The sequence below is a fragment of the Coccomyxa subellipsoidea genome, assembly GCF_000258705.1.
Source record: "Coccomyxa subellipsoidea C-169, whole genome shotgun sequence".
In the NCBI taxonomy this organism is placed as follows: domain Eukaryota; kingdom Viridiplantae; phylum Chlorophyta; class Trebouxiophyceae; family Coccomyxaceae; genus Coccomyxa; species Coccomyxa subellipsoidea.
The window spans coordinates 699,283-720,595 of NW_005178023.1; the positions used below are offsets into that span (position 1 = coordinate 699,283).

At 52.4% G+C, this 21,313-nt stretch overlaps 2 protein-coding genes across 2 annotated transcripts; both read right to left on the bottom strand.

Moving 5' to 3' along the window:
• Window positions 1-1,758: 1,758 nt before the first annotated feature.
• On the bottom strand, window positions 1,759-14,428 carry COCSUDRAFT_19857 (urea carboxylase; the record flags this gene model as incomplete). Its single annotated transcript, XM_005643614.1, has 25 exons — window positions 1,759-1,881; window positions 2,165-2,221; window positions 2,684-2,852; window positions 3,248-3,351; window positions 3,647-3,857; window positions 4,220-4,334; window positions 4,736-4,889; window positions 5,188-5,335; window positions 5,547-5,636; window positions 5,882-6,086; window positions 6,524-6,664; window positions 7,099-7,226; window positions 7,654-7,874; window positions 8,287-8,400; window positions 8,693-8,829; window positions 8,998-8,999; window positions 9,230-9,375; window positions 9,737-9,825; window positions 10,324-10,530; window positions 10,956-11,169; window positions 11,727-11,869; window positions 12,394-12,578; window positions 12,929-13,081; window positions 13,433-13,612; window positions 14,076-14,428. 25 exons carry the CDS (start codon window positions 14,426-14,428, stop codon window positions 1,759-1,761), a joined length of 3,789 nt encoding a protein of 1,262 aa, XP_005643671.1.
• A 1,133-nt stretch (window positions 14,429-15,561) lies between these two features.
• Window positions 15,562-17,819, bottom strand: COCSUDRAFT_19957 (Aldo/keto reductase; the record flags this gene model as incomplete). The annotated part of the gene is made up of 8 exons (XM_005643615.1): window positions 15,562-15,795; window positions 15,911-15,959; window positions 16,037-16,121; window positions 16,387-16,525; window positions 16,712-16,913; window positions 17,257-17,390; window positions 17,493-17,554; window positions 17,693-17,819. The coding sequence occupies 8 exons, from the start codon at window positions 17,817-17,819 to the stop codon at window positions 15,562-15,564; spliced, it is 1,032 nt and encodes a 343-aa protein (XP_005643672.1).
• Window positions 17,820-21,313: the final 3,494 nt, after the last annotated feature.

Consider the following 21,313-nt stretch of genomic DNA (forward strand, 5'->3'; position numbering starts at 1 on the left):
TCGAGCACTTGCTAGAAGAGTTGCCAGATGGCGAATGCCCACAGCAGATCTGATCTCTGATCTAGATCTCTGTTCAGAACTTAAAAAGCTCTTACTCATTGAGAAACTGGATGGTGAAGCATCGAAAGAACATCTCGCCAAAAGAGTTAAAAAGATCTATCATAATTAAGCAACATCAAAGAAAGGCTTCTTCGACGGTCTTATAACACCAGATACAGTCGTTCGTCATTGACAGTGTTGTGTTCAATTTCTCTTTGTACATTTAATAGGCAGGGCACAATCCCTTGGGAGCCAGCTGGGCAGCGGGCAGCCTGCCAGCAATAGCAGAAGTCAGTCTCCCATGTGTTTGATGATCCTCTCCTCATGCTTATGCTGATATGTTGAATCTCCTGAGTGCTTGTCAAGCTTGTGAGCCGTAGGGGGGTTCCAGCTGCCAATGGCATGTAAGCAAAATCACTTGTGAAAGGCACACGGGCGTCTGCGCATGCACCGAGGGCCTCATATCTGGGCCAGAGAGGCTCTGGCGCACTATGTGCCCCAAAAGAGCTCTTTTCCCTAGCTACTATGATGGCTCATGGGCTGACAACGTTTACATGTTTGATCAGTCCTTCCCCAGAGCGCATCAGGACAAATATCCAATATATGGCACATATCAGCACAAAGTCTTCAAAGAAAGTAATGAAAGAATTAAAAATACTGATAAGCTGAATTTGCTTCCCAGTCACTGACAGCCTTTGCTTGGAATAAATTGTTCCCTGCAGAAGATACTCGCTTCCACCCCTCAAAGCAACTTCAGAATGAGAGACTGAGACAAAACGAACACTCTGTATTTCATTCATGTGATCACTGCAACGCTGTCATGTGAACATCTAGGCCAGAAGTTTCCAGGCAATCCGTAAAGAGGCAGCCTGCTGTAACTTGAAATCAACGAAACGCGTACGCGTGATCATGATACAGACCTCAATGATGCCTGCTCAGATATGCTCGGAGACAAAAATCGCTGAGCAGCCATGACAGCAGCACATCTGAATGCATCAACAATAGCAATTCTCAACCAAACCCCAACCAGCTGTCAAACACTGATTGATTGAATCCCACTTCTCTTGTGCCCGCGCTGATATCCCCAGACCCCCGAATGTCCAAAAGACTGTGGGCAGAGCACCCACTTCTAAATATAGCCCCTGCCTGCTTGGAAGAGCCCTCAAGCCGGCCGTCCTCTGCAGCAGGGGCATCACAAAAATATCTGGCCAACAAAGTGCTGCGTCCATGCATGCAGCTGCAAGCTTCCGCAGCTGGTGGTAGAATAATCAAAAAGGCACGTGATGTGACAATTGATCCCAATAGATGCAATATTTACCCTCACAGAAGTACCCTGTAAAGACCCGTCAGCTGGGTGAGATTACTCCTCGCTGGGCTCTATGACCACGAGCACATCCCCCTGCTGCGTCAGATCCGAGGCCTCCACTCGCACAGCCTTCACCTATATATAATAAACCAGCACAGGCACTTTCAGTATGAAAGTTGGAGTACCCAGCAGACACAATTACTGGAGCAAATTTTGTGTTGCCAGCATGAAAATCGCCATCCGGGCTTTTGCCTGCTGTGCACCTGATTAGCTTTGGCTTTGCAGAGACTGTCTGCAGCTTGCAAAGGTATTTCTGCGGTTCTGAATGTCACTCTCAACCACGTCGCGCTGAGGGCACGTGATCTATCTCATTTCAGCTAGAAGAGTGATGATTTGATCAAGTACAAGACAACTCAGAGGCGAGGTGTGATCACCTGGCCAGATGATGGAGCGGTAATGGGGTACTCCATCTTCATGGCCTCCAGGACCACAAGAGTCTGCCCCTTTGCCACCACATCTCCCACCTTGCACTTGACCTGCACGCATGCACACACCTTTAATAAGGCTGAGATGGCACGATCTGTGAGCAGATGGCATGCATGATCACCATTACAGCAGCCATGACTAATGCTGTTCAAAGTGAGCAACAAGTGAGCAGTATACATTCTGCTTGGCATGCATTAAACATTCAGAGATCATGCCTTGGGTGGGCTGCAAAGAGTTGAGGGGAGGAGGTGAGCTGCATGCCAAGAGGGTCATGGATAGATGCAGCAGTTATGGAAACCATGATCTGGTCAGACAAGCTTGAAAGCTGTTCACCTCCCAGACATTTGCTGTGAAGGCGGACGTGACCTCCAGGCCGCTGGTGTCCATCTGCTCTGGAGCCTCTCCCTCAACCTGCAACACATCTTTATTTTCACATGGACTGATGATGATTTGAACAAATCATACGCGCATCTCACAACACTGCAACACATTTCAGCACACCAATGCTGTCGAGGCCTTTGACATCCACACCGGCCTCGTGCTAACGAAATTATAATCAGTCACAGATCCCACACATGCCCAGGTGTATGCATGTAGGCTGTTCCTTAGAGGAGAGTTGGTAGCACAGGGCTGACTCATGCAGGCTCAGCAAGGCCTGACACATTAGGGCAAGCAACACGTCCTGCCAATGCAGACAACAATTTCCACGGAGCTTTGAAAATGCCGAGCTTCATATATGCATACCCGGTTGTTTTTTAGACTGAGAGATGCAGCACCCTCCAGCCAACGCAGGATACAAGCACCGCAGAACATGCACATTCCCAGCGTCAGGCGCAAGGTTGTTGTTGAGACTGAAAGATGTAGCAGAGTGCTAAACGATACCTTGTTCTTGGCCTTCTCGGCCTCCAGTCGCTGCAGGCTGGCCTCGTCCAGGGCCATCTGCTCTGCTATGGCCACAGCCTGAACCTTGCGCAGGGCCTCCACTTCTCCAGCCACAGATGCCACAAAGGCGTTGTACTCCCTGAAGCAGCCACACGATGATTATCAGACGCCCGTGTGCTGTTAGATGTAAGAATACCATACTGTTGTTTACGCTAGCTTGCATGTGAATAAGTACTCTGTGCTGAGTCAGATAGGCTCTGTCAAAATCTCTTCTCCTAAGCAACCTATTCCTCACAAAACCAAAGGGCTGTTAGATAGGTTTTTGCTAGAAACTTGTGTTGCATGTGAGTCCAAACTCGTTGCAGAGGCTCCATCTGCTGATGCCAGAATTGTTGCGTCCAATGGGCTCAATTGCGAATGCACATGGTGGTCTCAACAAGCAGCAAGTAACTTGAATGCTGTCTTCGGCGTGTGCGGGTAGTGATGGGGCCATACACAAGCACATGCTGGTCTTGGAATTCAATAGAAACTCACTTCATGCTGAAGGTCTGCTCCTCGATCTTGAGTTCCAGTTGCCCGTTGGCAAACTGCTTGCGCTGCGTCTGAAGCTCCTCCTCCGACACAATCTCATACTTGATCTGCAGCAGCAAAAACTCATTCAGTCAGACTTCCGGCCTTTCTACAAATACCTCATTTAAACTCCGAAATTCTGAATGTTGCGTATTCAACGGCACTGCTGTCTTGAAACATGCACGGCTTTTTTTAGAAGAGATTTCTTGGTGAGAATAGGCTAGCACCACCCTCAAGAGGACATTACGTTGAGCTTGGCATCGCGCAGGTTCAACCCGGACATACCCTCAGCCAGGGGCAGCAGCCTGGGATCAAACATGCAACAGCATCATGAAGTGCAGCTTCCAGGAAGCTGCCGGGCACCTGGTCAAAGTTGCGCAGGAGCCAGGGTACCGCGGGCGTGAAGGGCCCGACGCGGCCGAATGTGTTCCAGATGGGCAGAGTGCGGCCGATCAGCTGGTAGCCGCCGGGGGACTCCATGGGGTAAATGCACATATACGCGCCCCCCAGTCCCACGGCGCCCTCGGGGGAGAATGTGCGCGCCGGATTGTACTTGGGCACCACCAGCCGATGCCTGTAACACAATATTTAAATTTAGAACCCCCATCTGTACGCCTAAGCAGGCAGGAGCTTCCTGAAAATGCCGGAACACACAATCTACAACCATCTGATATGCCTGCCTGTCAGAGCAACATATTTTGCACTGGCAAATGCATCATATATGCGCAACAAATGTAGACACCGCTACCTGGCGACCAAAGTGGCAAGTCAGATATCAGTTTACTCTTCTCTCTCTCTCTCTCTCTTGCCAAGCGCCAAAACAGGCACAGGCATTCAGGTCCTGGTCACCGATCATCGTCAGGCAGAGCAATCAGATGGGGGGATATCTAGGGGACATATAGGACTTGAGCTTCCCAGGAGAAGACAGCGGCTGACCTGGGATCGACTGGCACTGCGCAGGGGGCTCCCAGGTAAACATCTCCCAGTCCCAGCACCATATACGCCGCCTTCTCAACCACCGCCCTTACCGCATCCGCGCCGCCCTCCAGCCCTGCACACCACCATGCAAGCTGATGAGCCCCTCCCAGATGTCATAAATTTACTGACTTATTTGTATCTAGATTACATTTTGAGGTGAAGCTGACGGCCCGGCTCACTTGTTGAGGAGGAATTGTACAAGGTCATTGAACCGTTAAGACTGTGCAGGAGCCAAGCTAGGCCACGAAGCCTGCTGTGTCACAAATCATCACGCGCAGACATGCAATCTTTTCCTGGCAGTGTCCAGGGCGGCGGCAGATGTGATGAAAATGCAATTCACTCCAGGATTCTGCGCTGTTCTGTAGCACGGCAGCTCCAAAGTCCAGTTTGCAAGTGAAGACCTTTTTTAACAATTTGGGGTGTGCATGACAAAATTCTTTTTACCCCTAAATTGTTCCTGCAGGGGCAGCGCACCGTTGTTGGCGGCGACAAAGTCCACGTTGGAGGGCACATAGGGCGCGTCCTTGCGGACAGATTTCATGTACTTGGCAATTGCGTCGTGCGTCCACTTGTCGTTGAAGGCCAGCGGCAGATGAATTATCCTCGTTGGCAGCACCTGATCCTGGGCCTGATCAGGCCGCACACACTCTGCACGTCAGCTGCGCGCCCCTTGCCAAACCTGCTTTCTGCCCCTCACAATTCCAACGGTGAAAGCTTCCAAATCCCGGCAGCAGATTAGTGCATGCGCCTGATTTTACATTGTAAGCCCAAGAAAGGATGCAAGCAAGACATGAGGACACTCTGAGCGCAATGCAGGGACCATCTACTACGTCCTGCGCTGCCTTTCATTCTCTGCACGCAGGGGCTCAAGGGATAATCAGGCAGGATCAGAGGCCCTAGAGGGGCTGGGTGAAAGGGGCGCGCACCGAGGGCAGCGCTCTTTCGGTGGCTTCGAGCAGGGACAGCAGCTCGCCCAGGGGCAGCACTCGCTGATCATACTCTATCATGCAGGATCGCACGCCCGGACTTGTTTCCACAATCCCTGGTACAGCCTGCATGCATGCAGGCAGAGCCCTTTTCAGTCCCTTTCTTATCTTTAGCTGACCTTTCAGATCTCAAAGTTGTCGGACTACGGCGCAGTCATCAGTACATCAGCGTCTTGAAAGTGGTCCAGGCATGCCTCTGCTGAGCCCCGGCAAGCAGCAAGAACAGAAGGTCTCTCAAGAAAGTATTGTTATGCAGAAGTACATCCAGACGGAGTTCAGGTGAAAAGAAGGAATCCCACACCTTGTCCGCCAGGTATCTTTCTAGCTCGTGCACCCTGACTCGCAGGTTGAGGTCGAGTTCCATTGGCCCATACTCCACAAACACGTATCTGCAGGCATCACTGGTGTCATGAACGCACTTTGAAACATTGACAAGATTGACCTGCAAACATTCCTCCAGGCAAACTGCGCAGGTCTTGCTTAGGCTAAGGTTCCATATTCATCTCATTAGATTGGATGTGAAGCCCTGGGAACCGCACACTTTCGGCGGTCACTTTTGCAAGAGATCAACAGTATTCTGCAGGCCCCCCTTACTATGGATCATCTGGAGGTGTGAGACCTCATAAATTCCCACCTGTCGCCCGCGAGCCGGAACTGCGCCCCAGGGAAGTCGCCATGTGCGGGCAGCGTGCGAAGCACGGCCTCAGTCGGCGGCATGGCCGGCACTGCCGGGCTGTAGGCCGCCAGCTCAGCGGCCACGTCAGCGCCGCTGCTGCTGGCTGCAGCCCTCAGCAGATCCTCCTTCTTGTCCAGCACCAGGCACTCCGTGTACGCCGTCTCTGCAGCAAATACCACCGAATATTGCCATCGTCCTCTCTAAAAGGAGAGTAGTAGCCTTGATCAAGCACCTTAACAATGGGAGGTTTTGTGCCGTCAGTGCCACTGGGAGCTGTCAAGCAAACATGCAAGCAAGAACGCACATGAAATGCAGTTTGTAGATCTTGTGCGTGCCCTAACAAGTCCCCCAGTGCGACCTCATAACAGTGCCAAGCTTGGAACCGCATGGAGGTTACACAAGCAATTTTGCCACAGCCGATGCAATGCCCAATGGTGCATGCCAAAGGGACACTTGCCAACTTGTGCATGGCGCGCATGCCACGATCACAGCAAGCAGGAATCGCAGCAGCGGTGGTGTGCCAGATGCGGACACATGGTGGCAAGAGCAAGAAGTCGAGTACTGCTGTTTTGTGTCAAGAGAGGCAATTACAGCGCGCACCCAGAGTGAGGGGCTTGAAGAAGACAACATCCTTGGCTGACACCTGGCCCATCTTCCACAGCTCTGTGCTGGTGATGGTGGCCGGGCACACAAAGCCGCCCAGGCTGGGGCCGTCAAACATCAGCGCCACCGGCATGTCCCCTGCATGCGCACACACAATCCAAGTTTCAGAACAGCATTAAATCCCAAAAAACTCAGAGAGGCATGTCAAGGCGGGCAGCTGGATGCACTGGTAAGTGTGCCTTCACCCCCCTCCATGCTTGCCAATTGGCTTCTAGGGAATTTGCACAGTGGGAACACAGGACAGGACAGCAAAGGCTCCGTCACATACATCTGGGCGTCATCCAAATCGTTCTGCAGTTTGCAGAACACCAACCATTCATTAACATTGATGATCATGTCATAACTGCACGCCTTTCCAGATGTTCACAGCTACATGCATTGATAACAGCGATCATCCGGGCAGCCGGGCACAAGTGCTGGGCACATGCAGCACACCACGGAGAGTCCTTACAGTAAATATATAGTCCTTGCAGTCAATTGAATGAAGAAGTGCAAAGACAGATGAAGCGCACCGGTAAAGTTGATGGTGCCGAGCGCGTAGACGTGGTCGTGCACGTTGGAGGGGTGAGAGCCGCCCTCGCCGCCGTCTGTGCGCGCAAACTGCGGCCGCGGTCCAGTCAGCCGAATGCCCAGCCGGTTCCTGCAGCGCAGCCGCTCACCATTTCCAAAGTATGAATGCAAACAATGATCTATTATCACGTACTGAGTGAGACATCCGACTCTGAAAGTGTGTTGCTGCAGCACAGTCAGCCAACTGCCCGGACAGTTACTGTAAGAACCCATTCTTATCTTGATACATCTTCCACACCAAAAGGACACCGCAAGGACATCAACGGGTACTGCCCGAGACAATTCAAGGCTTAAGCTTCTTTCTTTCTTGGTGCCAAAAGCCAGAAGCAGCATTGCAGGGACTCTAGCATGGCTGGCTGGAGCCCGCTCAGCATTTCATGATCTGTCTCAGTGAGGAGCTGACAGTGGAGCTGGCACAACTCGGAAGTGCATGCAATGCCAGAAGGTCAGAGAAACATATGCATGCCAATATAAGGAAGTAGGTGGAGGGCGCTCACGAGTTGTAGTGCACAGTGTACGGTGCGGAGTACAGAGTCTTGATGTCCTCTTCTGTGAAGTAGTCGGGGGCTGCATTGGGCCCCGGCAGCACGCCAATCTCCCAGGCGGCGCCCTCTACCGGGTATGCGGGCACCCAGGCTTTGGGGCAGGCGTTGCCGGCCTTCACTCCTTCGCTGGCTGGCCCCAATGGGAGAAGGTCCCCTGCCTTGAGTGGGCGGCCCTACAATACAGCAGGGACATGCACTTGAGCAGTCTCTTCCCATGCATGTGAAGATGCCATGACTGTCTTCGAGCATTTAGACATCTCTTGTAAGAGGTTGCCCCACATTCAGGTCATCTGAGGTCTTAGGGCCCGGAGGAACCCGTGTGATGGGTGCTCTGTGCAGGTTCCAAGGCAGCAATGACCATATCAAGGTGGATGCCACAAAGATATCTGTCGGGACAGCAGCAGTCTCCCACAGCACATCCAGGCAGCCAGACACCCAGAACACGCCAATGAGTAGGCACTGGTTGACAGCTGTGCGCCCTTGCCTTGGCTGGCTCATCAGCAAAGTTGAAATAAATCCAAATTGAAGGTTGAGTAATAAGAAGCTTGCAGTCTGTGCTACGGCGTATGTGCATGAGAGACTGACCTGCACTCCGCCCAGTTTGCCGCCAGGGAAAGTTGCGCGAGAGCCCAGGTATACCGGCGTGTTGATGCCCCCTGCCACCGCTATATAGCACCTGGCACCGCGCTTGGCCGCCAACTGCGCACACAAGAAACTTTCAGACCTCATGCCGCATCATGCATGATCTTTGACATGCAGGTCTTGTACATGCAAGGGGAGCACAAAGAGTGACTTTGCCCCCTTGCTGCATGTGACCAGCAACACACACATGCCAGGCAAGGCTTATAGGCCCCAATAAAGGATAGCTGCTGCATGACATTGAGAAAGCAATGCCCCCGACTTTTTTGATACACACCAAACAAAGAACCCAAAAGATAAATCAAAAGAGAAGAAGCACAGGTGCACTGCCTGATAAGCAGACAGTGCTTACTGTGCCGATGGTGAGCACTGAGCCGGCCTTGACCAGGACAGAAGTCCAGAAAGGCACTGCCACGCCATCAATTTCTGCGTGGAACTCCGCTCCTGTCAGAGCGATGATCACATCCATGTGGAATCGCAGGGAAGGCCCTGCACGCACCACTCAAACAATCACACGATGATTACAAGCAGCTTTTTGTCTCATCTCTGGCGCTTGCTTTACCTTGATATCTGCATTCCTCCCTCTACAAAAGGTTTCTACGCTAGCCTCTGCTCCTCACCAGTGAACTTTTCAGATAGCACTTAACCCGCTCACACTGCTCACCGTGTGTCCCTAGCAAAATTGCACTGGCTGGTGCTACTGAAGATTGAGGTGTAATCCAAAAAAAAACAGTACCACATCTGACAAGATGGGTATCACAGCCCCATGGATTTGGCCATCCCTCATTCTGATTACTGCTTGACACTCATGGAACTCCAAACAAATTGTTTCATCAAACGGTTTCACCTTAGTCTGAGGTGAAACTGTTACTGGGCTGCCAGGGAGGACTGCAGCTTGCCTGAAAGGGTGATCTCCAGGCCTGCAGCGTCCGATGCATTGCCCACGAGAGCATTGGCCAGGCGGAAAGCCAGTGCATCCATAGGGCCAGAAGGGGGCACGCCCACATGCCACAGCTTGGTGCGCCCTGGGTAGTCCTGATCATGCAAACATGTCAAATTCAGCAACTTACATGCAGTTCTTGCATGCACTGCATTCACACGACAAGGCCCAGCCTCGTTGCTCTGGCGCTCGCCCTGTCTTGATGCCTGCAAATCCAGTTTTTCTCTAAGTTGCTCTTCCCACTGCCGAACATAGATGCATCAACCAAAGTTGGCCGTCCTTCTAGGAGTCAGAAGATGAAGGCTTGCTGTGGAGCGTGGGATTACACATTGCCAGGTGTCAGGTGGAATTTGCAGGGATAACATGAATGGCAGCTGAGAAGGGACAACTCTTGGGAACCTGCATGGCAAGTTGCCAAATTGGATGACGAGCGTGGGAGGATGACATGAAGCACACCTGCACAGTGGTGTTCATGCCTGGAGAAACCACCTCAATGGCCTTTGGCTTGAAGGGCAACGACTCCAGGAATCGAGTCGTTGTCGCACCTGCATGCACACCAATCAAGCATCACTTCACCGTCACTGTCTCTGGCACACTGTTCATTGCATCTTTAATTTCTACCTTCCCTTGCGGCACGACTCTGCAAGGTGCCCCACGCTGCCCATTGCATGGTCGCTTTCATTGCCTCTGAATGTTTGAGCACAACTCAGCAATGTGCCATACGGACACCCAGACACTACATGCCATTTTTTTATACAGCTTGGACATTGTGACACCACTCTGTGCTCTCCGAGTAGGTACATATATACATCCCATTTGACTGCAATTCTCAGCCGGCAGACCCCCCAGGGCCTAGCTGTGGCTGTACAAACTCCAAGTGCAGATTCAAATCCAAATCTAAGTAAGTCTGGCTGCACCCGGTGCGCACCAGCGTGGCTCCCTTCAGGGGCCCGCCGCGCCCGCAGAAACCCCACATCCAAAAATCAAATTCGAAATTACAAGTTCAATTTCGAATTGAAATTCGAACACACTCAGGAGCGCACCGGCGTGGAAGCCCTCAGAGGCGATGATGGTGGAGAGGTATTCCAGGTTGGAGGGAATGCCGCCGAGCACCGTGCCGGACAGCGCCTCGGCCATTTTCGCGACGGCGTCCGGCCGGTCTTTGCCGTGCACCATGAGCTTTCCCAGCAGCGAGTCGTAGAAGGGCGTCACCTCCGTCCCTGTCTCCACCCACGTGTCTATGCGCACACCTGCAGCAGCATGAAGCAGCTATGTGGCTCACCAAAAATTCAAGTTACAGGGTCCAGCCTGACTGGTAGAACTACTTGAATGGTGGGTGCAGAAACATGTGCAGCAAGCTAGCGCTACAGAAGCAAATTCCTTATACTTTTCTCATCCGTGCTCTCTACCGAGGGTCCCACGGTGCGGTGGCATCAGAGGCAGTAATGTTGCAACAGCAGGAGACGCCAAAATGCAGGCATCACATCTGAGAACGCGGTGGTGTCACTGCGACATCGTCTTACATGGGATTATTGCGGCTCATGCTGCTCCAAAACACATTCAGATCTAACGCCCCAACTGTAAGGAGAAGTTATCACGGCTCACTTTGTTTGCCTTCACAAACAACATCAAAACCCCCGGAAATGCCTTTGGGGTTTTGCATAGAAGGGCTGACCTGGCGGCCAGACGACCTGGCCAAGGATGCCAGAGGAGGGGGTGAAGTTGCGAAAAGGGTCTTCGGCGTTGATGCGCACTTCAAAGGCCCATCCCTTGGGCTCTATGGCGGCCGCCGATGCCATGTCTGGCGGGGGAAGGCCGGGCACCTGCAGCTGCATCTGCCAGTCCACCAGATCCAGACCAGACACCATCTCTGTGATGCCGTGCTCCACCTGTCGCATGCAAATTTGAATTTGACTTTCTTGGATATGAATCTCACATTATTGTTGCCATTCCTGTGAAACTCTGCTCCACCTGTCGAGGGCACATTTGAAATTCGATTTGGTTTTGTTGTTGCTTGCTGTAAGGCAAGGATCACGTGCATTCTACACGGTGGGGCTATGATGCCATGTACCAGCTCCCAAATGCAAGTTTGGATTCATGCCTTAGGTAAAGACAGAAACCAGGGAAGACCCTAAGATGTTGTGCACTATGTGGGCATGCCCACAGCATGTAGAGGACAGGAGGCTTCCTGCATCTCTTTGCCCGACAGATCCCAAGATCCATGGCAGGATCCCTTGTTGGAGGCTCGTGCACATAGTTGCACCATACGGAATCGGCCATTTGGCATACGGTGAATATTCGGTCGTATATTCGGTGTTTTGGGCCAAAATAGGCCGTTTTTGACCGTATTCCGTATACCAATTACCGTATGACCGTATATTCGGCCGTATATACAGTCCCCAAAAAGTGTTCTGACCGAATGGTGCAACTGTGCTCGTGCACCCACCTGCAGGCGCGTGTTGACTTCCAGGAAGTAGAACTTAGAGGTGTCCTGGTCCACAAGGTATTCAATTGTCCCGGCGCTGCGGTACTTGGCCGCCTCTCCCAGCCGCCGGGCAGCTGCCTTCAGCTCCGCCCGCAGCTCCTCCTCTGCACCGAATTTCCCAATAACTGAACAATATTATTATTATTATTACATTTCAGAGACCTTGTGGGAGCCACCTGAGGCTCATTGGTGTTGTAGGCAGTCTGTCACTGCCCATGTACATATCACAACCTTCTTAAGTATCTGCATAGCTCATGCACATTAAATTAATTGAAGTGAGTACACGCTGTTCCTGCCAGGAGGCAATATGCGTCTGCAGAGAATCTGCAGGATAAAGGCTGAGACGTTAGCTACCCTTGTTGGATTCGCCAGGGGAATCCAAGCAAGAACCAATCCACCGTGGGCACGGTGCTCAGTGTGAACAACGCCCCGCGCCAGCAGTAGATTAAGGGGGTGTAAAGTTATCGGCCCTTGGGGGCACGCACCAAGATAAGGGGAGTGCGACTACCGTATTTTGTCTCTAGGGTCGATGGCTGCACCGTAGCTTTCTCTAAACCCCAAAAGATGAATGTTTGCACCGTCTAACCTACAAAACCCCTAAATAAATAAGGTATCAGGGTACGCGCACCGACGTAGGGGGAGGGCGACTCCTCGACGACCTTCTGGTGGCGGCGCTGGATGGAGCACTCGCGCTCGGGCAGCGTCACGATGTTCCCTTTTCCGTCGCCGAAGATCTGCACCTCGATGTGCCGCGCGCGCTGCACGTGCTTTTCCACAAACACCCCCGCGTCCCCAAAGCTCGCCTTGCCCTGCCTGCGCATGATGCATAATCCACCCTTACAACCCCGCCACCAGGGGGATCTATATCTTACCCCCTGCCACCTCGCGCATGGGATGCGATGTCTTGTATAGGATGTGCACCGGGTGCATCCCGCAATTGAGGGGACGCCAAGAGACTGTGACTTCAGAGGCCCATTATCTGAAGGGGCCTCCCTTTCACTTGCTCAGATCCTGCTATCAGCTACCCGCCCAGAGGCCATGCGCCTTGTTCAGGACCGTTGCTCTGTCAGGATTGAAAAATCAATCAAATATGGGTGGGTCATGCTGGGCTGAAGATGCCAAACATGACAGGATGTCAGGAGCAAGGGCCCAGGTGCGCGCACCTGCCAGCCGCCTCGAAGTTTGCGCGCACGGCGGCCTCGTCGGGGCAGCTGTAAATGCCGATGCCGCCACCGCCGCCCGTGGCTTTGAGCAGCACCGGATAGCCTGTGGCAGCCGCCTCTGCCACTGCCTCCTCCTCACTGGTCACAATTGTGCTGCCTGCAACCCGGGTCAGCACCGTCACTGGCATTCGCTCAGGACATTGCGCCTATGCTACAAACAAGGCTGCGGCGCGGCGTCGGCGGCAGCAGCGCGAGCGCTTGCTCCAATACATCTTCATGCCTTGAACCCCATGTCCCCGTCAGTATTCATTTGTCAAAGGATACCTTGTTCCCAATCTCACTCTGCTTGCCTCTGAGTCCTGCTTTAGGCTGATTCCCAGATCACCGCGTGTCTGCTCAGATATCCACCTGAGAGCATTCTGAACACCCGATTGAGTGTTAGCATGCGGGTACAGCCAATCTGTCCCTGTCATATGCACGCCATCAGCAACAGACGTAGCATACGCACCTGGCAGGACGGGGACGTTGGCACTCTGGGCGAATTCGCGCGCGGTGTGCTTGCGGCTGAACATGCGCATGGTGGCGGCTGTGGGGCCCAGGAAGGCCACTCCGGCGCTCTCACAAGACTCCACAAACTCTGCATTCTCGCTCAGGAAGCCGTACCCCGGGTGCACCGCCTTGCACCTGCAATACGCCCCACTGTGTGCATGAGATACATAGCCCCAAATAATCACTCTTTTTGCAATTATCTTTTCAAAGGCGCCAAAATAATGCCATGGGGTTATGGTCACTGTCTGTTTTCTGGCATGACTTGTACTCTGCACTGAAGAGCTCATTGCCTGTGGAAGTAATCTGAGAAATGAGCACGCCGCAGTAGGTGCAAAACAAGAGCAGTTTCTGCGGTCTGGCATCAGGACGGTGACTTGACAGAGCACCGTGCAAGACTCAGCTGAGCACCTCTCTATCATTGGTCGGGCAAGCCACTCATCCGCCCATCGACAATCTGCAGACATTCTTCATCGCTATGCTTACTCTATATAAGGGCCCCAAGCAAATAGGGCACCCAGGTCTCCATCTTACACCCAACATTGTGCTATGTTCCCCCTCGGCTGTGCAGTCTGCCCAGATATGGATGAGACTGACATACCCGGTGGAGAGGGCGGCCTCCAGCAGCTTGGCGGCATTGGTGTACTCGCGCGTGGATTTGCCCAGGCACACCTTCTCTTCCGCCTCCAACACATGCAGAGAGAGGGCATCCGGCTCTGTGTACACTGCCACTGGAATGAGGCCCAGCTGGCGGCAGGAGCGCTGCACTCGCCGTGCAATCTCCCCCCGGTTTGCGATCAGCACCTTGCCCTTCGGCGCGGCCCCTGCGCATGGGGCAACGAGCAAGTGAGGGGCTCTCCTATTGTGCTGTATGAGGGAGTGATAGCCTGCCAAGGTCACATGCAAAGTAGGGTCTGCAGAAAAGAAGCCCACTGGAGCGTGTGAGATAGACATGCAAAGCAAGGGTGCAGATGATGTACAATGACGTGGTTGAGTCTCTGGGTGTGTATCGACGTTGATTGTGTTGTGGTTCAGGCAAGGGATTTGCAGGGTGGGTGTGGGTGCTGGGGCACTGGACATGGGGCACCTGGCGACGCAAGAATGACCAGGACTAGTGCACAGTTCGGAGGGTGGGAGGTGGTGGAGATATATGGGTCGTACCATTTAGATCATTTGGGACTGTCATGTCAGGGTACACCACTTGAAGGCACCTGACATCAGCACCAGCCCAGCCTCAGATCCCACTTCCCAAAGATGCCCGGAGACTGCTGGCCAGCAGCTTATGAAGAATATCATTATGTTTAAAGCTAATTACTTTTATCACTTCTTCAGTCTAGCATCTCAATCGAGCCAGATAACCTAAAACCTGTCGTTGTTCCAGCACTCCAAGACTTCCAGAAGTACTGCGGGAATTATGCAAACCCACACACAATCAATCCTTACGTTACCCCAATATCCCGATAATTTTGTCCTGGTGGATCGCAAAGAGGACGGCCGCACCTTCGGCCGGCCACTGATGCGGAGGGATCGTCGCTGTGTGGAGGGTTCTTTCTTCTGTCTTTTCCGTCAGCTCGGAATTGTGATCCGACAAATAACGGTGTTTAAAGTGATTGAATGGAATTTGCTGTCCCTTCCGACAACAGAATATGTCCGTAGCAGCATTCGAGTGAGATTAGGGCGGGGGCCCATGTGACTCCGAATCTGCCATGTGACAAAGTCTGCGTCATATTATCCGCTGCCATCACCTTAGGCCATGGGCGACTTGCATGCATTTCTGGATATGGATCCTCCTTCGTCTTGTCCTTCGTCATTTTGCTTAAAAAAATCAGTTGAGACACCATACTGCCTTATCTACCACTTCTCGAAAGGAGCTCCTAGTGCATTGCCAATATTGCTGCTGGACTTGTCCAGGGCAGCAACCTGCAAAACATAACACACAAATTCACCGTGAGTGGGCCGGAACATCTGAATACAAATGAAGTGCCAGCAACCCCATGATAGAAACTGCAATGGGCATCTTGGGCACCTCCATTCCTGCAGGTAATGCGATAACGATGGGTGAAAATGCAAGCTGTTTTGAGCCTAGACTAGGTCTGGTACAGGTCACCAGGTAACGGCTTAGAGGTGATGAACTGGGCCATAGAATGTGCTCTACAAGGACATGTGTACTGTGTACGAAGTCTTCTCCAATTGAAGTGGCACCGCACCTCGTCTGCAGTGAGCCGCCACCCTAGAGCACCTGCAGCCTCCCTCACTTGTCTCGCGTTCTTGGCTCCTGGAATCGGCAAAGCGCCCTTACACAGCGTCCAATTGATGGCCACCTGGATGCATCAGAGGCATCACAATGTTATCCTGTCGGTTTCCAGCTTGTCATCTGAAGCCATTGATTTATGACCACGGCTGAGCTGTGTCAGCCCACCTAGCTCTCAGCCCAACGGGTGCAGCATCACAGGCAGGGTCCTGAAGGAGTCTCCTGGAGGGTGGTCTGATATCAAATCTTAGGGGCATGCCTGCCCAGGGGTCTTCCCGCCGTGCGCCGAGCCAATGTCCCTCATGAGTGACAGCAGCGGCTGAACTTCGGCCACTCTGTCCGCAGTGATGGTGATCCCTCGAGGACCTGTGGGCAGGTTGTCCTTTGTGTACTTCCCTGAAAGACGCCACCAACATGTCATTCCCTTACCTACCCAGCAGATCTCCACCAGACTCACTAGCATGCAGCTATACATCAGCTTGTGTTCTAGGCTGGTGTTTAAATATTGGCGCTCATGGGTCTGTAGTCAGTGCACTGGCCCGAAAACAGAACACCTTATCTCCTTTTTCACAATTTAGCGCAGTTTTGATTGCACTGGGAGGTCTGCCCCATGTTAAAGGCACGACAAGTGTGAGTGTGTTGCATGAGAAGGTGCAAACACCTGTGAGGAGGCCCTGCGCTAAGGGGCTGTAGGCAACAAGTGTCGCTCCAGCCTTCCGAACAGCATCCGCCACTCCATTCACCTCTGGCACGCGGTACAGCAGAGAGTACTGGACCTGGTTGGATGCGAGCGGCACTCCCTTTGCCTGCGCGATAAGAAAGTTATAAAAAGCCACGCTCCGCGAACTGCATTAGCATTATTGCATCCAGGTGAACTTGGTGAGTTCAAACTGATGACCAGAGGGGCACCATGTCAGCCCAAACAGAAGCTCGATGTTGCGTCATGTGCGTCAACGTGGAAACGCAATTATTTGAAATTGGTGGACATGTGCCTGCAGGATGCTGCTGGCGCGCCGTACGCGCTCGGCAGAGAAGTTGGAAACGCCGACCGCCTGTGTGAGGCCAAGATTGGCGCAATCCCCGAGCCCCTCTACAAATGCATCATTAAAGGGGCCGTTGGTCAATATGCCCGGCCAGTGCTGCATGTAGAGGCCCGCCTTCTCTATCCCCAACCGCTCCAAGCTTGCCCTGCGGCACACGACACCCCATGCCACGAATGCACAAATATACACACCAGACTAGGCATAATTTACCCCTGATGGTCTTTATGGGGGGTCTGAAACTGCAGCATTGGTGCCGATCTGTGATTCCTCACAACCGTCAGGGAAGTGGTTTGCCTGGCTGTTCAAAAGTCACCATTAATTGGTGGCTTTCTCCCTGGCATGAGGGGGGTGCAGCCGGAATTCTGCAGGTATCAGCGCGGCAGTGTGCATGGATGGGCTCAGTAAGAGCATAGCTGCAGGCTGTACGCACTGTGCATGGGACAAGGAAAGCGCACTGAGAGCAGCAGGGGCAAAGGGCCCGTCCTCACCGGCATGCAGACACCACAGACTTGGATGTGAACCGCCATGGCAGGGGAGCAAACTTGGTGGCAATGACTGGCTTGGTGTTGGTGCTTTTCATGAACTCGCCCAAAAACTCCTCCGAATTGCCAAAGCCATACACCTGCCATGGTGCAACAAGTTCATTGGCGCATAGCTGTCGAAGGCATGTGCAGACTTAAGCAGTACGTTTAAGAAGGGTCGGGAGATGGGACGGCAAGCCTACCTCTGCAGTGTCGACAAAAGTAATGCCCTCTTCAACGAGTGCTTTGTATGCGCCAAAGTTGTCTTCCTTCTGATAATCGCTGCCGTACCCCTGAACACGAATCCGGCTCTTCAATTATGCTGGGAAGACATGGTCATGAAGATGTGTCTGTACACGGCAGAAAGCTCCGCTAGTTCTCAAGGAAGATCAGGTCGAGGTACTTGCCCAGTAGCCTGTTCTGTCCCCAAAGCTCCAAGCACCAATGCCCATCGAAGAAACCTTCAGGCCTGCACATGCAGGTGGCTTTCTTTCAGATAGAAGTGTGAAGTAGCATTCAAGTTCGGACATCCTTCCTCAGTTGAAGAAGTCCCTTGCCGCACCTGACTGCCCGAGCTCCGTGGTCTCTTTTGCTGTGATATTGACTGGGGTGACGGGGTCTGTATTTGCAGTCTGTGCAGCTGGCGCATGCGCAGGTGACAGTGTCTGAATAGCTGCGACACTGGACACCCCTGCCAGCAGTGCATCTCTGCGGGACAGCTGGTTCCCTGCATGGTCTGCATCTGTGTCTTTTGCTGCTGCAGAGACGCGAGACACCTGAGGTCAATGTCTGTTCAGTCAGAAAGAGATCCAGTCATGTGCTGCAGTACACGCTAAGCTGGGGTTAATCGTTCATTTGAAGCTGTTGTTGTATATGCCATCTTCCAGTGTTTAGCTACAGTGACAAGCATGCCCATGACAAGGAGCATGACAACAATGTGGGACAAAATGGCGCTGCTGACGAGAGGAGTAAATTAATTTGCTCTATCACGATTCATTGGACACTCACATGCCTAGGAACCCTCGCTGGTGCTAAACATCTGTGGGTTCGGCATCTGTGTTTTTGGAACTGGCGTTGACCTCTCGGCAATGGAGAGGGATGCAGTGCCGTATTCATTCCTGAGAAAATTTACAACCGTGAATGGGCAAATATTTGCAGAAGAAGAGATCAATGAAAAGGACAGTGTTGACATCAATCGCACGTGGTCGCGTTCTGTCGGCAGCACGGAGGGGTCCTCTGCAAGCATGCAAGCAGGGCTACAGCAGAAAGCATCGTGATTGATTTACCAAGGCTTAATACGAACTTTATTTACATGGTCAATTTCACCCTAGCGCTGGTAGGGCTGCAGCTTGCCGCACCGTGGGTGGAAGAGAATACACTAGCAGAATATCGCTAGATTCAAACCCACTGCCAGTTGAAGATAGGAAGGAAGCTTCCTTTAGGAAATCATTTCCTAATGATTACACATCAACTCCAGCCGCCCAGGGCTAGTTGGATGTACTGACAGCATCCAAAACAATCCATGACAAAATGTGCAACACTGACAATATCCGACTGCCACATGACCTGTTGCATGGTCTGAATGGCGGCACCCAACAAAGCAGGATACTTGTCCCGAATGGACTGCACAGCAGGGCACTCAAAAACCAGATGGCGCTCATCCCCAAGCACGTGCTGGTCACGATCTAAGCAATATCGCTGGGCCCGAGCAACCCTTGCCCAGCGGCCCGAGACATTGGGCAGGCTGTGACACCCCATCCTAAATATGAGAAACACACGCATGCAACGAGCACTGATGCGCTGTTGGAAGAGCAAGCCTGGGCGACTCAATGAGTCTGGCCTGGAAAACCAGCAACAATAAGTTCACAGAGTAGCATTCCTTGTAAGGCAGGTCCGAGGCAAACATCAATATCATCCCAAACACGCGAGGCCTTGCCATCCAAGAGCTGCAGCACAGCAGCAAGGTGCACAGGAACCAATGTGTCAAACCGAATGGTGAACTCATTGAATACTGAATACATACCTCTGCACTGGTGCACCGGTACCGGCTGGTGAATGCAAGAACTGAAGTGGCCTTCATGTTTATGCTATCTTGTCTCTCAAGCTAATCACATCTTTCAAATTCACTCTCACTTTTGCATTCTGTGACTTTTCTGACCGGTTCTTCAGTCCTAGATTTGTGTTGGTGCAAACATACTCGTGCTGCCCATTTTTGCTGTTGCGCTTCAAGTGGCAGTCCTTGTGCGTCTCATTTGCTGAGCAGGTCCGAAGTCCATCACATGCTGCACACAGAGATGAAATTGATCGAGTCCCACGTGGGTTGCACTTCAGTTGCACTTGGGGGGAGCAGTTTGAAGTCACGGTAATGTGGCAGGATCACACCAATTACATGCAGACTAGCCCTTTCTTCAAGACCTCACTGAAGTCACCTCAGTGAATGTGCACATTGAACGTTTCAGGCCCTATGAGGAACGAATACCATCAAGGGAGTGCATATTGGTGGTCACCTGTGGGATGGATGACAACATGACCTTGCTTCTCAGCCTCTCTGAACACTCTTTCTTCGTCCCTGATGCTGTGCGTGCCTCCATGCCCATTGTTCCAATTGAACCCGAACAGATGCAGCTTGAGCCCTAAAGGCTGCGCACACTGCAGCGCGTACAAAGCACCTGCATCCAGAGCAGTGCATCTCCAGTTACCACTAATGACTTGGACCGGGTGAGTGTTTAGTTCCTCATCATTTCTCTGATGGCCATCACAATTCTCCAACACCTCCAAAGGTTCAACCTTGCAATTGCAGTGGCACAGACATGCTATTAGGCCTGATGGGCTTATGAAAAGCAAAGGGGACAAAGCCAGAGGGTCCCACCTAGCCACCCTGAAGAGGGGCTGATGGTTGTATTCTTTGGCATCCTTGCCTCAAACCCCTTGGGGGACTCAAGGTTGTTGAAGTCCAGCAGCACATGGTGCTTGGCCTTGACCTCTGGGAAATGCCTATACACCGGCTGCATCATGTACCTGCGATGCAAAACTTGCCACTGCCATTGTCCAGTTTTTATTATCATTACACCCTTTTCCTGCCAGAGGCAAGGTGCGTATTCAGGCAAACTGCATGTATGGGCTGCTCAAAACCCTTCCCCTTCTTGAACTCGCCAGATCCAAGCAAGATCCAATCAATCGCGGGCTCAGTGCTCAGTAGTTATAGCGCCCCCCGCCAGCCGGGGCCAGTCAATGAAATCTGGTGTTTCACCAGTCTGTGTGCAAGGCTGTCTGAGCAGTGGAGAGACCAGTCGATGCATGGGAATAGGGAAGCAGGTAGTCAATAGGGGGGCGCACCAGTAGCTGTCACGTTCTGAGTTGACGTCCCCCAGAAACCAGATCGACTTGGTGGCGGCTATGGCCTCCAGAGCGCTCTCCCTCTCCATCTGTGAAATCCCCCAGAAGTGCAGCCGTGCATCGTCCGCTTTCCTCATCACCCAAACATCCATTCGCTCCCCTGCCGGCCTGCATAACCGCCATAGCATAATTCTTACTACAGGCCAGTAATCCCAAAAGGTAAAGGCCACAGACCGCCATGACAGCTCTGGCAGTAGTCATAATGTATTTTTCTCTTGACAGACATCCTGGCAGCGACTAGTCACTCACTAAGCTAGCACGTAGATCATATCATGTTCATAGCAAAACATCAGGCGGCTGAGTTTCAATATTTTCATTTACCCTCATTCATGAATGGGAATTTGGTCAACATGGTTCCAAGCCTGAGGGCAGGTGGGTGATTGCAATAATCGCTCACCTGTTGTTCAGGAAGTTGAGGCGGATGACAACCTGGAACACTCCAGAATTTAGATCCTGCCGCTGCTCCGCTGTAAGGGGCCCATTGCCCACCAGGGCCACATCCGTGTCATTGCATGCGCTGAAAGCATGGCACCATTCCGGCAGCACCGGCCTGCGCACAAGAACGGCCACTCTGTCACACGTCACCAATGTATGGCCACCAGATGTAATGTCTGCAAGGCATAACTTT